We start from the raw sequence: 11,716 nt of genomic DNA, 5'->3' as shown, positions 1-11,716 counted from the left end.
TATGAAACAGAGGCCCGTCATGATAAATACAGACACCTCCCATATGGAAAGGTAAATTATTTCCAAAAGGAATCTGGATTCTAGGCAAAAAACATTTTCCAAAAGCGTTCAGACTCAACTTGAAGCAGGTAAGAGGTTTTCTTCTCCTTAAGCAATGTAAACGGGAACCTTAAAACACAGAACCTGCTTGAAAAATCAACGTCTTACTGTTAAAATTGGAAGTCGAGTGTTTCTGAACGTAAAGATCAGCACTGTAAACCTTTAAAACAATCCAAAGCGACACAGCAAAATGCATTAAAAACTGCAAATTCTTGGGAAGTCCTCAAAAGAATCCACTTCATTAGAGGCTGGAGTCCAATCGTGCTGCGGGCCAACTCTTTTGTTCTCCTGTTTCGCGATAAAGGTCTGTATTTATTCATTCCTAGAGGGTGCTGCTCTGTTGGCTTCTGCTGCAGCCCCCTGCATCTTTCCCTGCATGGGGGATTCAGATCCTGGGCCCTGCCCTCAGGCTAAACATATGTTCCACTCCAACCCGAATCCAACGCGGGGGTTTGCAAGGGAATAATTGTTTTATGTTTATTAATCACCTGCATGCAAATGGGTGCTGATAAAAACTCCAGGCAGATTTCTCTGCCAGACTCAAAACGACCCGATAGCACCACACCCCCGTTTCGGTGCCGGAGATAATGAATGCTCCAATAAGGAGGCATCGCTACTTGGATATGCAGTGACAAAAATGTCACATCAGCTCAGCCACTCTGCAATGACGACTTTGGAAAGAGAGACAAGAAACCTGCAAAAACATTCAACATCAGTGGTAAAATAAATTAGAGATGCCGCGTATTAAGCTGAACAAACACATTAATGCAACACGAAGGGGTGTGATTTTGGTCACAGAACTAGAACCCTCTGACTCTGCTCGGGTCCGATGTGACCTGCCAAGAGAAAATAACCAGGCTGGGGATTTTCTTCCTTAGAAGTTTGAAAAGGTTTTTTTTAAAAAAAATGAATTGCAGCGAAATGTTTCAGAGAGCTACATGCTACAGGCTTAAAAAAAAAGCCATCGCCACAACAGAACCAGCTGTTAATTAAACTCATTCTGGAAAGGTTTAAACTAGAAAGCCTGATGGGACTTCAGTTAAAAATTGCATTCACGGGCAGCCTTCGGAGGCAGGATGAGTCAAGACACTGGAGCTGCAAACCCCTTCTGTGACTGAGTCTCAGTCCTAATCCGGTTCCCACCCGCTCAGACAGGAACACTTGGTCTGGTAGACCGGCAACCTTCTGGAAAAGAGACTAATCCTCAAACCCAGAGGCAAGACAAAACCAGCTTTGACCAACAGGGACAGTTAGAGCCGTCACTTACCTTTCCCAACGGGGCACCGTGATGCTGTGCCACGCAAAGAGCGTGCTTCATATGAGCTTGGGGACATCCATCGAGCTTGGGGACATCCATCCTTCTGCATCCAAGCTTATTGAAACATAAACCAAGCACCCAAACTGTTCAAAAGGTTAACTCCTTCAGTGCCAGTTCAAGCAGGGGCAGAGTGTCAGCGAGCATTATTCTCAGAAGAACCCGTTCTGGGCAGACTGCAAGTACCAGCCACATGATGATTATGTGAGGCTGTGCTGTGACAGGAGGTTTTATAGGGAAGCATCTTGTAGAGCCTGGACGGAGCAGAGATTCTTCTCACAGAAACAAAGCTCTAACTAGTTAAGAGTAATCCAAACAACTATGACAAGCGCTGCAGTTTCATAGAATCATGGAATGGTTTGGGTTGGAAGGGACCTTAAAGATCATCTAGTTCCAACCCCCCTGCCATGGGCAGGGACACCTTCCACCAGCCCAGGTTGCTCCAAGCCTCATCCAGCCTGGCCTTGAAGACATCCAGGGATGGGGCATCCACAGCTTCTCTGGGCAACCTGTTCCAGTGCCTCCCCCCCCTCTCTGTGAAGAATTTCTTCCTGATATCTAATCTAAACCTCCCTGATTTCAATTTATACCCATTACCCCTTGGCCTATCACTACAGGCTCTTGTAAAAAGTCCTCTCCCAGGACCCTTGTAGGCCCCCTTCAGAGACTGGAAAGCTGCAATGAGGTCTCCTCGGAGCCTCCTCTTCTCCAGGCTGAACTGGCGCTAGCATTGAAACTGGCGCTAGCATTTTAAAATCCACCCAACTTGACATCTGTTCTTTCACATTTCACTTGGATTAGACTGAAACGAAGTCTAAGAAAAGCAAATTCAGTCACTGAAAACCTGATTATTAGTAGTTTTTAATAAAGCAAACAGCAGTAACGTCGTTGGAAAAATAAAGCAGATGCTGCATGGTTAGCATGGAATACTTGCCTGCTCTTTGCTGAGCTTTAGTGCTCAGGTATGACAGTGGATGACACGTACTTATGTAGAAGATAAAGTACCAGTTTTCCCATGAGTAAGAAAACGTATGGGGGGGGAGTAAAAATCTCAGAAAAGGATAAGTAACCCGAATGTGCACCCATCACCAATAAATCAAATTTCACCTTCACTGTGGAATGATTTACTTAAACACTCTCAGGAAGGATCAGTGGAATAAGAAAGATAAAACTGGCTATATAAAGGTCAATCTTTATTGGATCTCCCAGTGCAGTACATGACTTTGTGTGCTTCAAACGAATAGAAAAAAAACCCAGAAGTGAACAAAAAAAAGACGACTGCTGAAGAAAGATCTCGGGGGTTAGGACACCGTTTTTGCAAGAGGTATAGTGTCCACTTCATGGATGCCATCTTTGTCAATGAAGCGGGCACTGAAAGAAGTCAGATTTAGGATGAAGCGTTTCTGGAGCTGTTCAACAAAAGACAAAGAGACAAAAGAGATGAGATTCATTCAAAGCCTAAATAAAAGAGAGCATCATTTAAGGGCTATGCTGTTGCCTATCAAAATGTCCATCCTGGTTCTAATGACCTGAAATATTAAGAACTAGAGTGTTTTTTTCCACTGCTGGAGAACCCAGTAGCATGAGTTTGTCTGTTATAGGGCTAACCACGCTAGACAAGCCCAGCCTAGAGAGGTTAACAGGTTTAAGGCTTTGGCAAGGGAGATGTTTAAGCAGGAAGACACGAGTGGGCTACAACTCGGGGCACAAAGTGTACCTATCAAAAAGATACTTCAAACAGAACTTCTTTGAGTACTGCTTCCTCAGGTTTCCCCAGATGCTTCTTCCCAGTTACATTCAATCTCTTAGATGAAAGAATAAAGAGTATTTTCCTACCAAAAAAAAAAAAAGCCCTGGAGTCGGAAAGGTTATGTTTAGGTTAAAATTGACCATGAACTTGAAGGTCAAATCTTTGCCTCCGTTAGATATCACTTCCCAAGTTCATTTCCAAGTATACAGTGGCTAAGTGGGAGACAGGTGACAGGAGGATGCCTGCCTTATGTTCAGAAGAAACGTGAACCGGCGAAGTCAAAGACTCCCTGCATCAGTATTACGCTAAGCATGGAAGAGGCAATTAAGCTTCGAGTTTACGTTCTGGAGGACACGAACCATGCTAAGACAATGCAAGTGCCCACAAATCCTTTCCCTCAGTAGCTATTCCGTATCTGGTCTATTTATTATCCCTTTTGGCAAAGACAGCAAAAAAAAAAAAAAAAAATGTGACAAGAGGATCAGGAAAATATCAGCAAATGAATGCAAACAAATATTCCCTTCTCAAGATCATAAGGGCCTAAGTTTGGCAACTCACCTCCTCTAGACATTTTTTTAGGAGCTCCACAGCTTCCTCACGTGTGATACCTGGAAGAGAAAACATCCACAGATTGATTTCATTAGAGGCCATCCCTCTCGACAGAAACTTTATTAAATTTAAACAACTTCTCAGCTGAGCACCAAAACCTCTCCTTCCCAGCTCGCGGAAAACACTTTCCAGATGTCCCGAGGACGCCCTGCACCAAGCGCTCACGCTGCAACAAGCCATTGAGAATCGATTTGTTACACCGAATGGGAAGCATGACGGAATTTCGCCTCCCATGGCCAGGGACCGGGCTTCGGAGAAGTCCAGCCGTCTCTCTCTCCTCGAGTTTATTACAGTTTTAAATCAGCTCCATCTGTCCGCAGCCGGCTGCAAGGCCCGACAGCGGGCGGAGATCGGGTTTAGCGCTACGTTCCCTGCTGGGTATTAGTTTTAATAATGGGAAAGGCACGTGTGCGACGGCGCTGCTATTCTCACCCGTTAGGATAAAATCCAGCACTCTATGGGGACGGCAAGCCACGACAACGGACTGTAGCTCAGTGTTTTCACAGGGAATGGTGAAAATGGAGCAGTGTCATTTCCAAGGGACATGACTAGAAAAAAACCTAAAGCTCCGTGGATCTCAAAACTTGTTTCTAGAGTTTGTTCCAGACCTGCATCCACTGCTGGGGCACAAGTCCCAGGAGAATGTCAGTTTATAGCCACATTTCTTGCAGGAGACGGAGGGAAGGATTACTAAGCGACCATCTCTGCTATGAGACTGAACCCAGTTCACACAGGGGAGTAAAGTCGTTCTGTAGCTAAAGCCAAAGATGCCAGATTAACAGCACTTCTGCAGCTGCAAAGCGGGGATGGGGCCATGTTTATTCCTTGGCAGCGCAAGAACTGGATTATCATTCTAAAAATAACACTTCATAGGCAGGTACAGGTATATACAAGAATTACGATCAACAGCCACCACGTGCATAATCCAAACCAACCAATCCCATCACCCCCACTTCAGAGTACCAGAGATAAGCTTCCAGGAATCTCTTTTCACACAAAACCAATCAAAGATTTGGAGCAATATGATCTGGGACTGCCCTCTGAAGATTGATTCTCTGGGAAAATGTACATGCCATAGCCAACAGACAAACAAGTAGAAGATAAAGTTATCAAAATGTTATTTATTAAAGCCAGACTACTAGCAGCTAATGAACCAGGAAAGGCTAGTCATGTTGTAGAATAAACTGAAGCTTCCTTCACTTACAGTCTGTTAGGCTTCAAAGAGGAAAACACTTTAAGGAGCTGACTAGTTTCACGTTACCATTTCAGCAAAACCAGAAGGCGATCTTCAGCGCTACGTTTATCTTAACAAAAAGTCAAATTCAAACCTGTAGCAACCACAGCAACTGAGCCAGAGCATCTGACTCAGCAAATGTCAACCTCTCCACTTAAGCCTTTAATTTATTAATCAGTAACAGGAGAATTTTCTTCTCCGTAGACTCCACTCACTTGGCTTGTAATAGCGGTCAAGGATGCTGAGGGTAAGGAATGCACCGTATCCATGTGCTGCAAAGGGAGCTTTAGCCAGAGCCGCAAGGTAATCCATGTAATAAAGGGCAGGACCTTCGTGGTCATCGTAGCCAGCCAGGAGAAGGTTGACGTGGTAAGGGGTCTGCAGACAGAAACCATGTTTTCATTAAGGCAGGCACACCCAAATCTTTGAACCCTCATTCCCCACGCCACCCACAGAACGGTAGCACGGTTGGTTTCCCAATCCCCCGCCACAAAACGCTACTACAAGCACATCAATACTGTCGGCAGGAGAAAGTGGATCTTGGTCTGAAAATGATCGGGTCGCCTGGCAACATGGAATGCAGAAGCAAATAAAAACATAGAACACTGATTCTACTGAAAAGGAGTGTGGGTTGGTTGATGGAATGCAGAAGCAAATAAAAACACAGAACACTGATTCTCCTGAAAAGGAATGTGGGTTGGTTGTGGTGGTTTTTTGTTTGGTTGGGTTTTTTTAAAAAAAAAGCTTTCATAGCATGTTCAAACTTAAGAAAACTTTAATTATGTTTTCACACCAGATTCCTTCATCTCAACATAAAACTTGTGGAGTTTTACTGTCGACACGTGAGCACAACGTGAACATTCTGCAGTTTGTAAGAACTTCTTTGTTAATTTAGCATGCTCTTTTCTCAGTCACACTCTGTCTAACCACAGCCCATTTTAGCACATGGGAAAGCTCATATCCAGCGCCAACAGTGCTATACAGTGTTACGCTGTCCCGTTAATTGGCAGTTGGATTTTTATTGCACATATCAAGCTCTGTCTAATGTTAGCATAATTTGCCCAAGTGAATGAAGATCATCTAAGGAACTGCTTGATTTCTAGTCAAAACTGACTATGAAGATGCTGCAACATCATGTTAGCAGTAGCTTTTCTGTTTGGTTGGAAACAGTTTTCTTAAACTAGAAATTTAGTCTGCTTTATCATCATCACAGACTGGTTTGGGTGGGAAGGGACCTTAAAGCCCACCCAGCCCCACCTCCTGCCATGGGCAGGGACACCTTCCCCTAGCCCAGGTTGCTCCAAGCCTCATCCAGCCTGGCCTTGGACACTCCCAGGGATGGGGCATCCACAGCTTCTCTGGGCAGCCTGTCCCCGTGTCTCCCACCCTCTGCGGGAAGAATTCCTTCCTGATGTCCCATCTCCATCTCCCTCTTTCCATTTAAACCCGTTATCCCTTGTCCTGTCACTCCCTGCCCTTGGGGAAAGTTCCCCCCAGCTTTCCTGTAGCCGCCCCAGGCACTGGAAGGGGCTCGAAGGTCTCCCCAGAGCCTTCCCTTTTCCAGGCTGGACCCCCCAAATCTCCCAGCCTGTAAGCAGCCTTTAGCTGCTGTCTTCTCCAGTTCTTGGTCAGGACTTCAGCAAGGGCCTAGCAAATAAGATTGAGAAGCACCTACATCATATCCCAGAAAACCGTGCAACTGCATTGACATAACCATGCCTTTTCACTGTGCTGTACCTGCAAGCCCTTTCCTTCGTGTTTTAGGCTTAGTGTGTTCCAGGATGTGCACTTTCTAAGACTATCACACATGCATGCACTGTATTGGTTTCAAATGTAGGCTCAGAAGAAAATTTTGGAATGTCATGTTTTGTCGGGTTTTTTTTTATAAACATCTTTTATATGTTTCCAGTATTTTCATATTTATATAATACTTCTTATTAATCATACTAACAGGATCTCTCTTCAAATGCTGGAAAGTCTAGATTAACAAAGCAACAAAATGAGGAAAAAACCATGATGATGCAGCTAACAACAGATTAGAACAAGCAAACACAGTTTCACCCTAAAGCCAAAACACTCACTTTATAACAGGAAAAAGTTCATTTTGATAATAAGCAGAGTGAATTTGCACTCAAAAAAGTATTACAGGACACTGTATTTTGACTTTCACTAGAGAGTAAGAAAGAATAAAGCAGGCTACAGTTATATATCAAACACCACTGTAAATTGTGTGATTTAATCTTCAAAGCATTCAAGAATATTTGGAACCAAGTTACCATGCAGCTGTAGTCGGCTAATTAGTCTGTATTTCATCATTTATTTATTCTGAAACATCACACAAGTTGGTATTTAAGAGCCATGACACAAGATCACTCAAATTATTGTGTGACTTTGAATTACCAACACTGGCATATGCGAGACACTCAACCATAAATAAATGGTGTTACACAGACTTCAGCAAATCTGTAAGCTGCTTTTCAGTTGTAAGTTCTCCCGCTAATGGCCTATGAGACAACTTCTTAAAACTCAGATGTAAATAAAGTGTCCTCCGTGCCTTCCTACAATACCAAGTAGGATTTAAACAGTAGAAAACATACATCACCTATTTATTACTTCCACGATTACAAATGAAATTTGCAGACTGCACCTCTTAGTGGGACCAAAATCTCTGTGCGGGGACTGGTATTCCTTGGACATCTCAATCCTTCTGTCTGTTCCAAAGACAGCCTTGGCTTTTGTAACTAAACCCATGCCAACAGCTCTAAACCCTTTAGAAGGCCGGCGTGGTTAAAGGGCCACCAAACGAGCGGATGACTGACAGCCCAGGATACATTAAAATACCTTTTTTCCAAACCTACCTTCCTATGAGAGGCAGTATTTCTCATCCCAAGTAGCTTTGCACGTTATGCTGTTTGATTTAAAATAACTACAGCAATTAAGAGACGTGTGAAATCCTTCAGAATTTACAGCTGAAGAGAACAGTTGTGATAAATACACTAAAACACCAGGATCAGCAGCAGGAGGCTAGGCGGTGACAGCTGGCGGAAGCCAAAGTCACAGCAAGGGGGGAAAAGGTGGGCGTGAGGAAGCATCCTGCCAAGCGTGGACAAGGAGAGAGGAACTGACAGTCTTCCTTTGGACTCAGGCCAGACCCTGTCACCTATAATTAAACATAGCATCACACCGAGAAACTGAACTTCATCGGGTTTGGAGGGGCGGAGGGGTGTTTTTTCTGTTCCTCACAAAACAGAAGCCTCAGGAGTACGCTAAATGTACTAAACCCAGTACTTCATTCAGCAGGTGAATCAAGTGAGATGCTGGAGCAGGTAACAGCAGGAGAGGAACTACAGCATTCACCTATGTCAAAGCCAGCTGCCTCCAAGGCTGTCCCTGTCAAAGCTGTTTGCCTTAATGGCAACACACATACATGGAAAGCCACAAAGATCCTTTTCAGATCCTACTCTGGAGTATAAACCCCGTGCTTTAAAAAGAGAAACGCCATGAAAGCACACACATTGACTGATCAGTAAAAGAGCAGAGCAGTGTAATGGCCTGAAGTTACAAACCCATGTTGTTACACGTGGTACCTTCCACTGAAAGAACCACCTCAAGGCACTGCCTCACGTGACAGCCACCCGCAGGATACCAGGAACCTGGCCTGGGTGAGGGTTTATCAATGAAATCAAGCCAGGTAACACAGGGAGGAGCCCAGATGGTGATTAACAAGGCAGAACAAGCTCTATTTTGGGCTGGGCCACCACAGCAGTTTAATGCCTGAAGAAGTACTGTCTCAGTGTTAGCCTCGCCCCTCACACACCTTCTAGCCCTCCATAAAGAAACAGCTTCACACAGCGAAGGGCAATACAGCGACAGCTCCCTTTTCCCACACCAAGCTTTTTACTTCCGAAGTATTTTCCTGCTCCTGACAGGACGTGGTGGCATGTTTTACCTTTTATTTTTATCATCCACATTAAGTAAATTAGTACCCTCCAAGAATCCTACATGCAATGTGAAAAGATACAGAGAGCTAGCGTTAACCCTCCTAGTATCCCACAAATTGTGATGAAAACATAACAAAAAATCATGAGGAAAAAAAATACCTGATGGCAAGGTTTGTATCATCCAACTCTAAATCCCACAACAAATCATTAAGTGCTGTGCTTAAGGAAAAAGAGTTCTCCCTACAGTGTAGAGATCACTGCAGTGTGACGGTAGTGTCAGAGTGCGCCGCTTGCTCCAGGGCATCGCCATCTGCAGCAGCACAACATTCTCTCTCCGGTAAATAAACACATCTGCCTTTGCCAGTGTCCTCCCCACTGTGCTGCCCATCTGGAGCAGGTGAGCTGGAAGACAGGCGTGGGCTCAGGAAGGAGGGGAGACACAGGGAGGATCAGGCCTCGAGGGACATGGCACAGGGGAAGACAACGGTGCTGCATCAATGCCACATCCTGCTGGCCAAGTTTACCAAAAAGCCTGTTAAATTACTCCTGTTAGGGTTATGTTAATGGCACGTAATGGTTGTTTCTGCTTAAGTGGGCAGGACACGCAGCGTCAGCCTCACCTGCACCATCTGTGTAGGTCAGATGCCCTTGAGACAAGCCGCCAGCACCAGCAGGACAACAGCCACCTGGGCCAGGCACCAAGCAGCATTTACTCCTTCCCATCACCCTCAAAAATCACACAGAGTTCCCCAAAACACACACACAGACCTCCCAAATCACACCTGAAAAAGAGCTAAAGCAAGCAGGTAACTTGAAAACTCGCAACCTCCAGCTGTCATCCGTGTCAGAACTGAGAGCAGCGACCTCAGGCTGTTCCTGCGGATGGGTTCTCGCAGCAGGGTCTGCGCCTCACTCCACACAGGTTAATTCTCAACAATTCAGCTCTGATGTTAATACTGGCCTTTATTTGCTTCTGTAAACATCACTTCAGGCCCGCGCAGTACACTGTTAGAACAGCAACATCACTTATCCCATGCCTTATCCCTGTCGAGTCATTCAACTTCATTCTAACAGGGATGCAGTTTAGAAACTTGAAAATCCAACTTGGATTTAATATTTACCGAAAGTCCCGCGTTGCTGTTTACAAAAGGGACTTGTGTTGCTAAGTACATCAAACAGCTTTGCTCCATTAAATCATTTTCCAAGAAGATTAAATGGATGCGGTGCATTTGCATGAGAACCGACAACCTTATCTCGATGTTAAAGAGGCTTAAGTCGCACAGCTGTCTGCAGCGTTGGTGGCAAGACGGTTATTGGGCCCAAGGCTGGAATCTTAAGACTGTAGTTGTATCAGTTATTGATAAGTGGTAAGTTTTAAGTAAGCAAGTCAAGTTATATTTTAATAAAACATCCTTTCAGCAAAGTGAATTCATCACTACAGACAGAAGCTGCCACGGTTTTCATAGGCTCCGTTCCTTGAAAACAGGATGTTTCCCCTGGAAGTCTCTCCAAATCTTTCAGCTATTACTCACCCGACTCCGGAGATAGTCAGCTAGGTTTCGTCGCGTGAAGTTGGCGGCTGCAGTAGGAGACAATTCGTAACCTGGAGAAAAACACGTGTGTGTTTGCTAACAGTACGAATCCACGTGCGTGTTTCACTTCCTGTAACCTGAATTTTTCAGGCCAGGATCAGTAAAACTGGTAACAGTTGTCACGCAACAGGCATATTACAAGTAATGTTTTTCCTAACAGGCTTCTTATTGTGTCATTTATATCACAAACAGGTTAGCTGGGCTTTGGATAAACCTTGTGGTTTATCCCATATAATCCAATCTTCACTTCTTCACCCTGACTTCATTACCACCTTTGCTTGACAGTAAAAATACAGAAATCCTTAAAGCTGGAGAAGTTTTTAGGACAGCACTTCCCAACACTCAGCTGTGAACTACAGCCATCACTAACTCAGCTTCCAAACCCTCCGTGAGCAACCGTTCTCCTTGACTCACCATTCCTCATTTTGTAGAGCTGAACATTTTTCTGAATGTATTCTGCAAACTGCACGGTGTCTCCAGCCTCCCCAACACACAGGAGTAAGATCTTTTCACTCATCTTAAACATTTTGTCATGGTCTAGGCAAAGAAAAATAACATTAAGAGCCATGGTCATGAGAAAGAATGAATTATTTTGCCAGCAACATAACACATCATGGTTTCATTTGGAAACAAGGAAGCAGGAGACTTGGATAACTACATTATGACCTGGAGCACTACCAAAAAAAGTCCCCTTGAGCAAACCCTCCAGGTTCTCGCAGTTGGTGGCACAGTACACAGGACTTGTTCAGCACATCCCGAAGAGAAATAAAGCTGAAATGCACCCAGCGTTTCCTTCAGGAAGGGAGGCATTTCAGAAACGCATGGTCTTTCTTCCACAGGAACAAACAGTAGAACTTCACAAAATATTGTGTTCAGACCGAGTTTAACATTATACGTGATGCTTCCTGGGTTCTGGAATAAGAATTTACCCAGTGACCCTTCCACTTTACCAAAATACACTGCATCAGAAGGAAATCCTTTGGTATACTGCTGAAATATCAACACAACAGGCAAAAGCAGGTTCAGGAAATCCAGAGCCAAACTCCCTGTCAAATCATTCCCTCTTCCTGACACCCACCACTGTTGCAAAAATTAGCAATTTAGACAAATAGGACTTTTTCAGAAAGGGATTTTGCTTGTCATTATTTTTTGTTTAAAAAAAGAGAACATTTAAGC

General features: G+C 44.3%; 1 protein-coding gene across 1 annotated transcript; it reads right to left on the bottom strand.

The window, feature by feature from the left end:
* Window positions 1–2,586: 2,586 nt before the first annotated feature.
* PSMB2 (proteasome (prosome, macropain) subunit, beta type, 2) lies at window positions 2,587–11,108 on the bottom strand. Its single transcript, XM_010157436.1, has 5 exons — window positions 10,955–11,108; window positions 10,481–10,551; window positions 5,223–5,385; window positions 3,723–3,772; window positions 2,587–2,823 (listed from the first exon to the last, which is right to left on the bottom strand). Exons 1-5 carry the CDS (start codon window positions 11,106–11,108, stop codon window positions 2,716–2,718), a joined length of 546 nt encoding a protein of 181 aa, XP_010155738.1. The 3' UTR covers window positions 2,587–2,715.
* Window positions 11,109–11,716: the final 608 nt, after the last annotated feature.

Source organism: Eurypyga helias, unplaced genomic scaffold (genome assembly GCF_000690775.1).
Source record: "Eurypyga helias isolate BGI_N326 unplaced genomic scaffold, ASM69077v1 scaffold7508, whole genome shotgun sequence".
NCBI classification, from domain to species: Eukaryota; Metazoa; Chordata; class Aves; order Eurypygiformes; family Eurypygidae; genus Eurypyga; species Eurypyga helias.
Note: the sequence above shows the minus strand (reverse complement) of the source record. Positions and strands in the feature narration are given on the sequence as shown.

What these genes read in the sequence shown, in the direction of transcription:
- PSMB2 (XM_010157436.1), bottom strand. Translation starts at nt 11,108, where the DNA reads ATGGCTCTTAATGTTATTTTTCTTTGCCTAGACCATGACAAAATGTTT. An exon ending in CTGACTATCTCCGGAGTCGG is followed by an intron (nt 5,386 to 10,480) that starts GTGAGTAATAGC and finishes TTCTGTCTGCAG; the next exon opens with ACCCCTTACCACGTCAACCT. An exon ending in TAAAAAAATGTCTAGAGGAG is followed by an intron (nt 2,824 to 3,722) that starts GTGAGTTGCCAA and finishes TTTGTTGAACAG; the next exon opens with CTCCAGAAACGCTTCATCCT.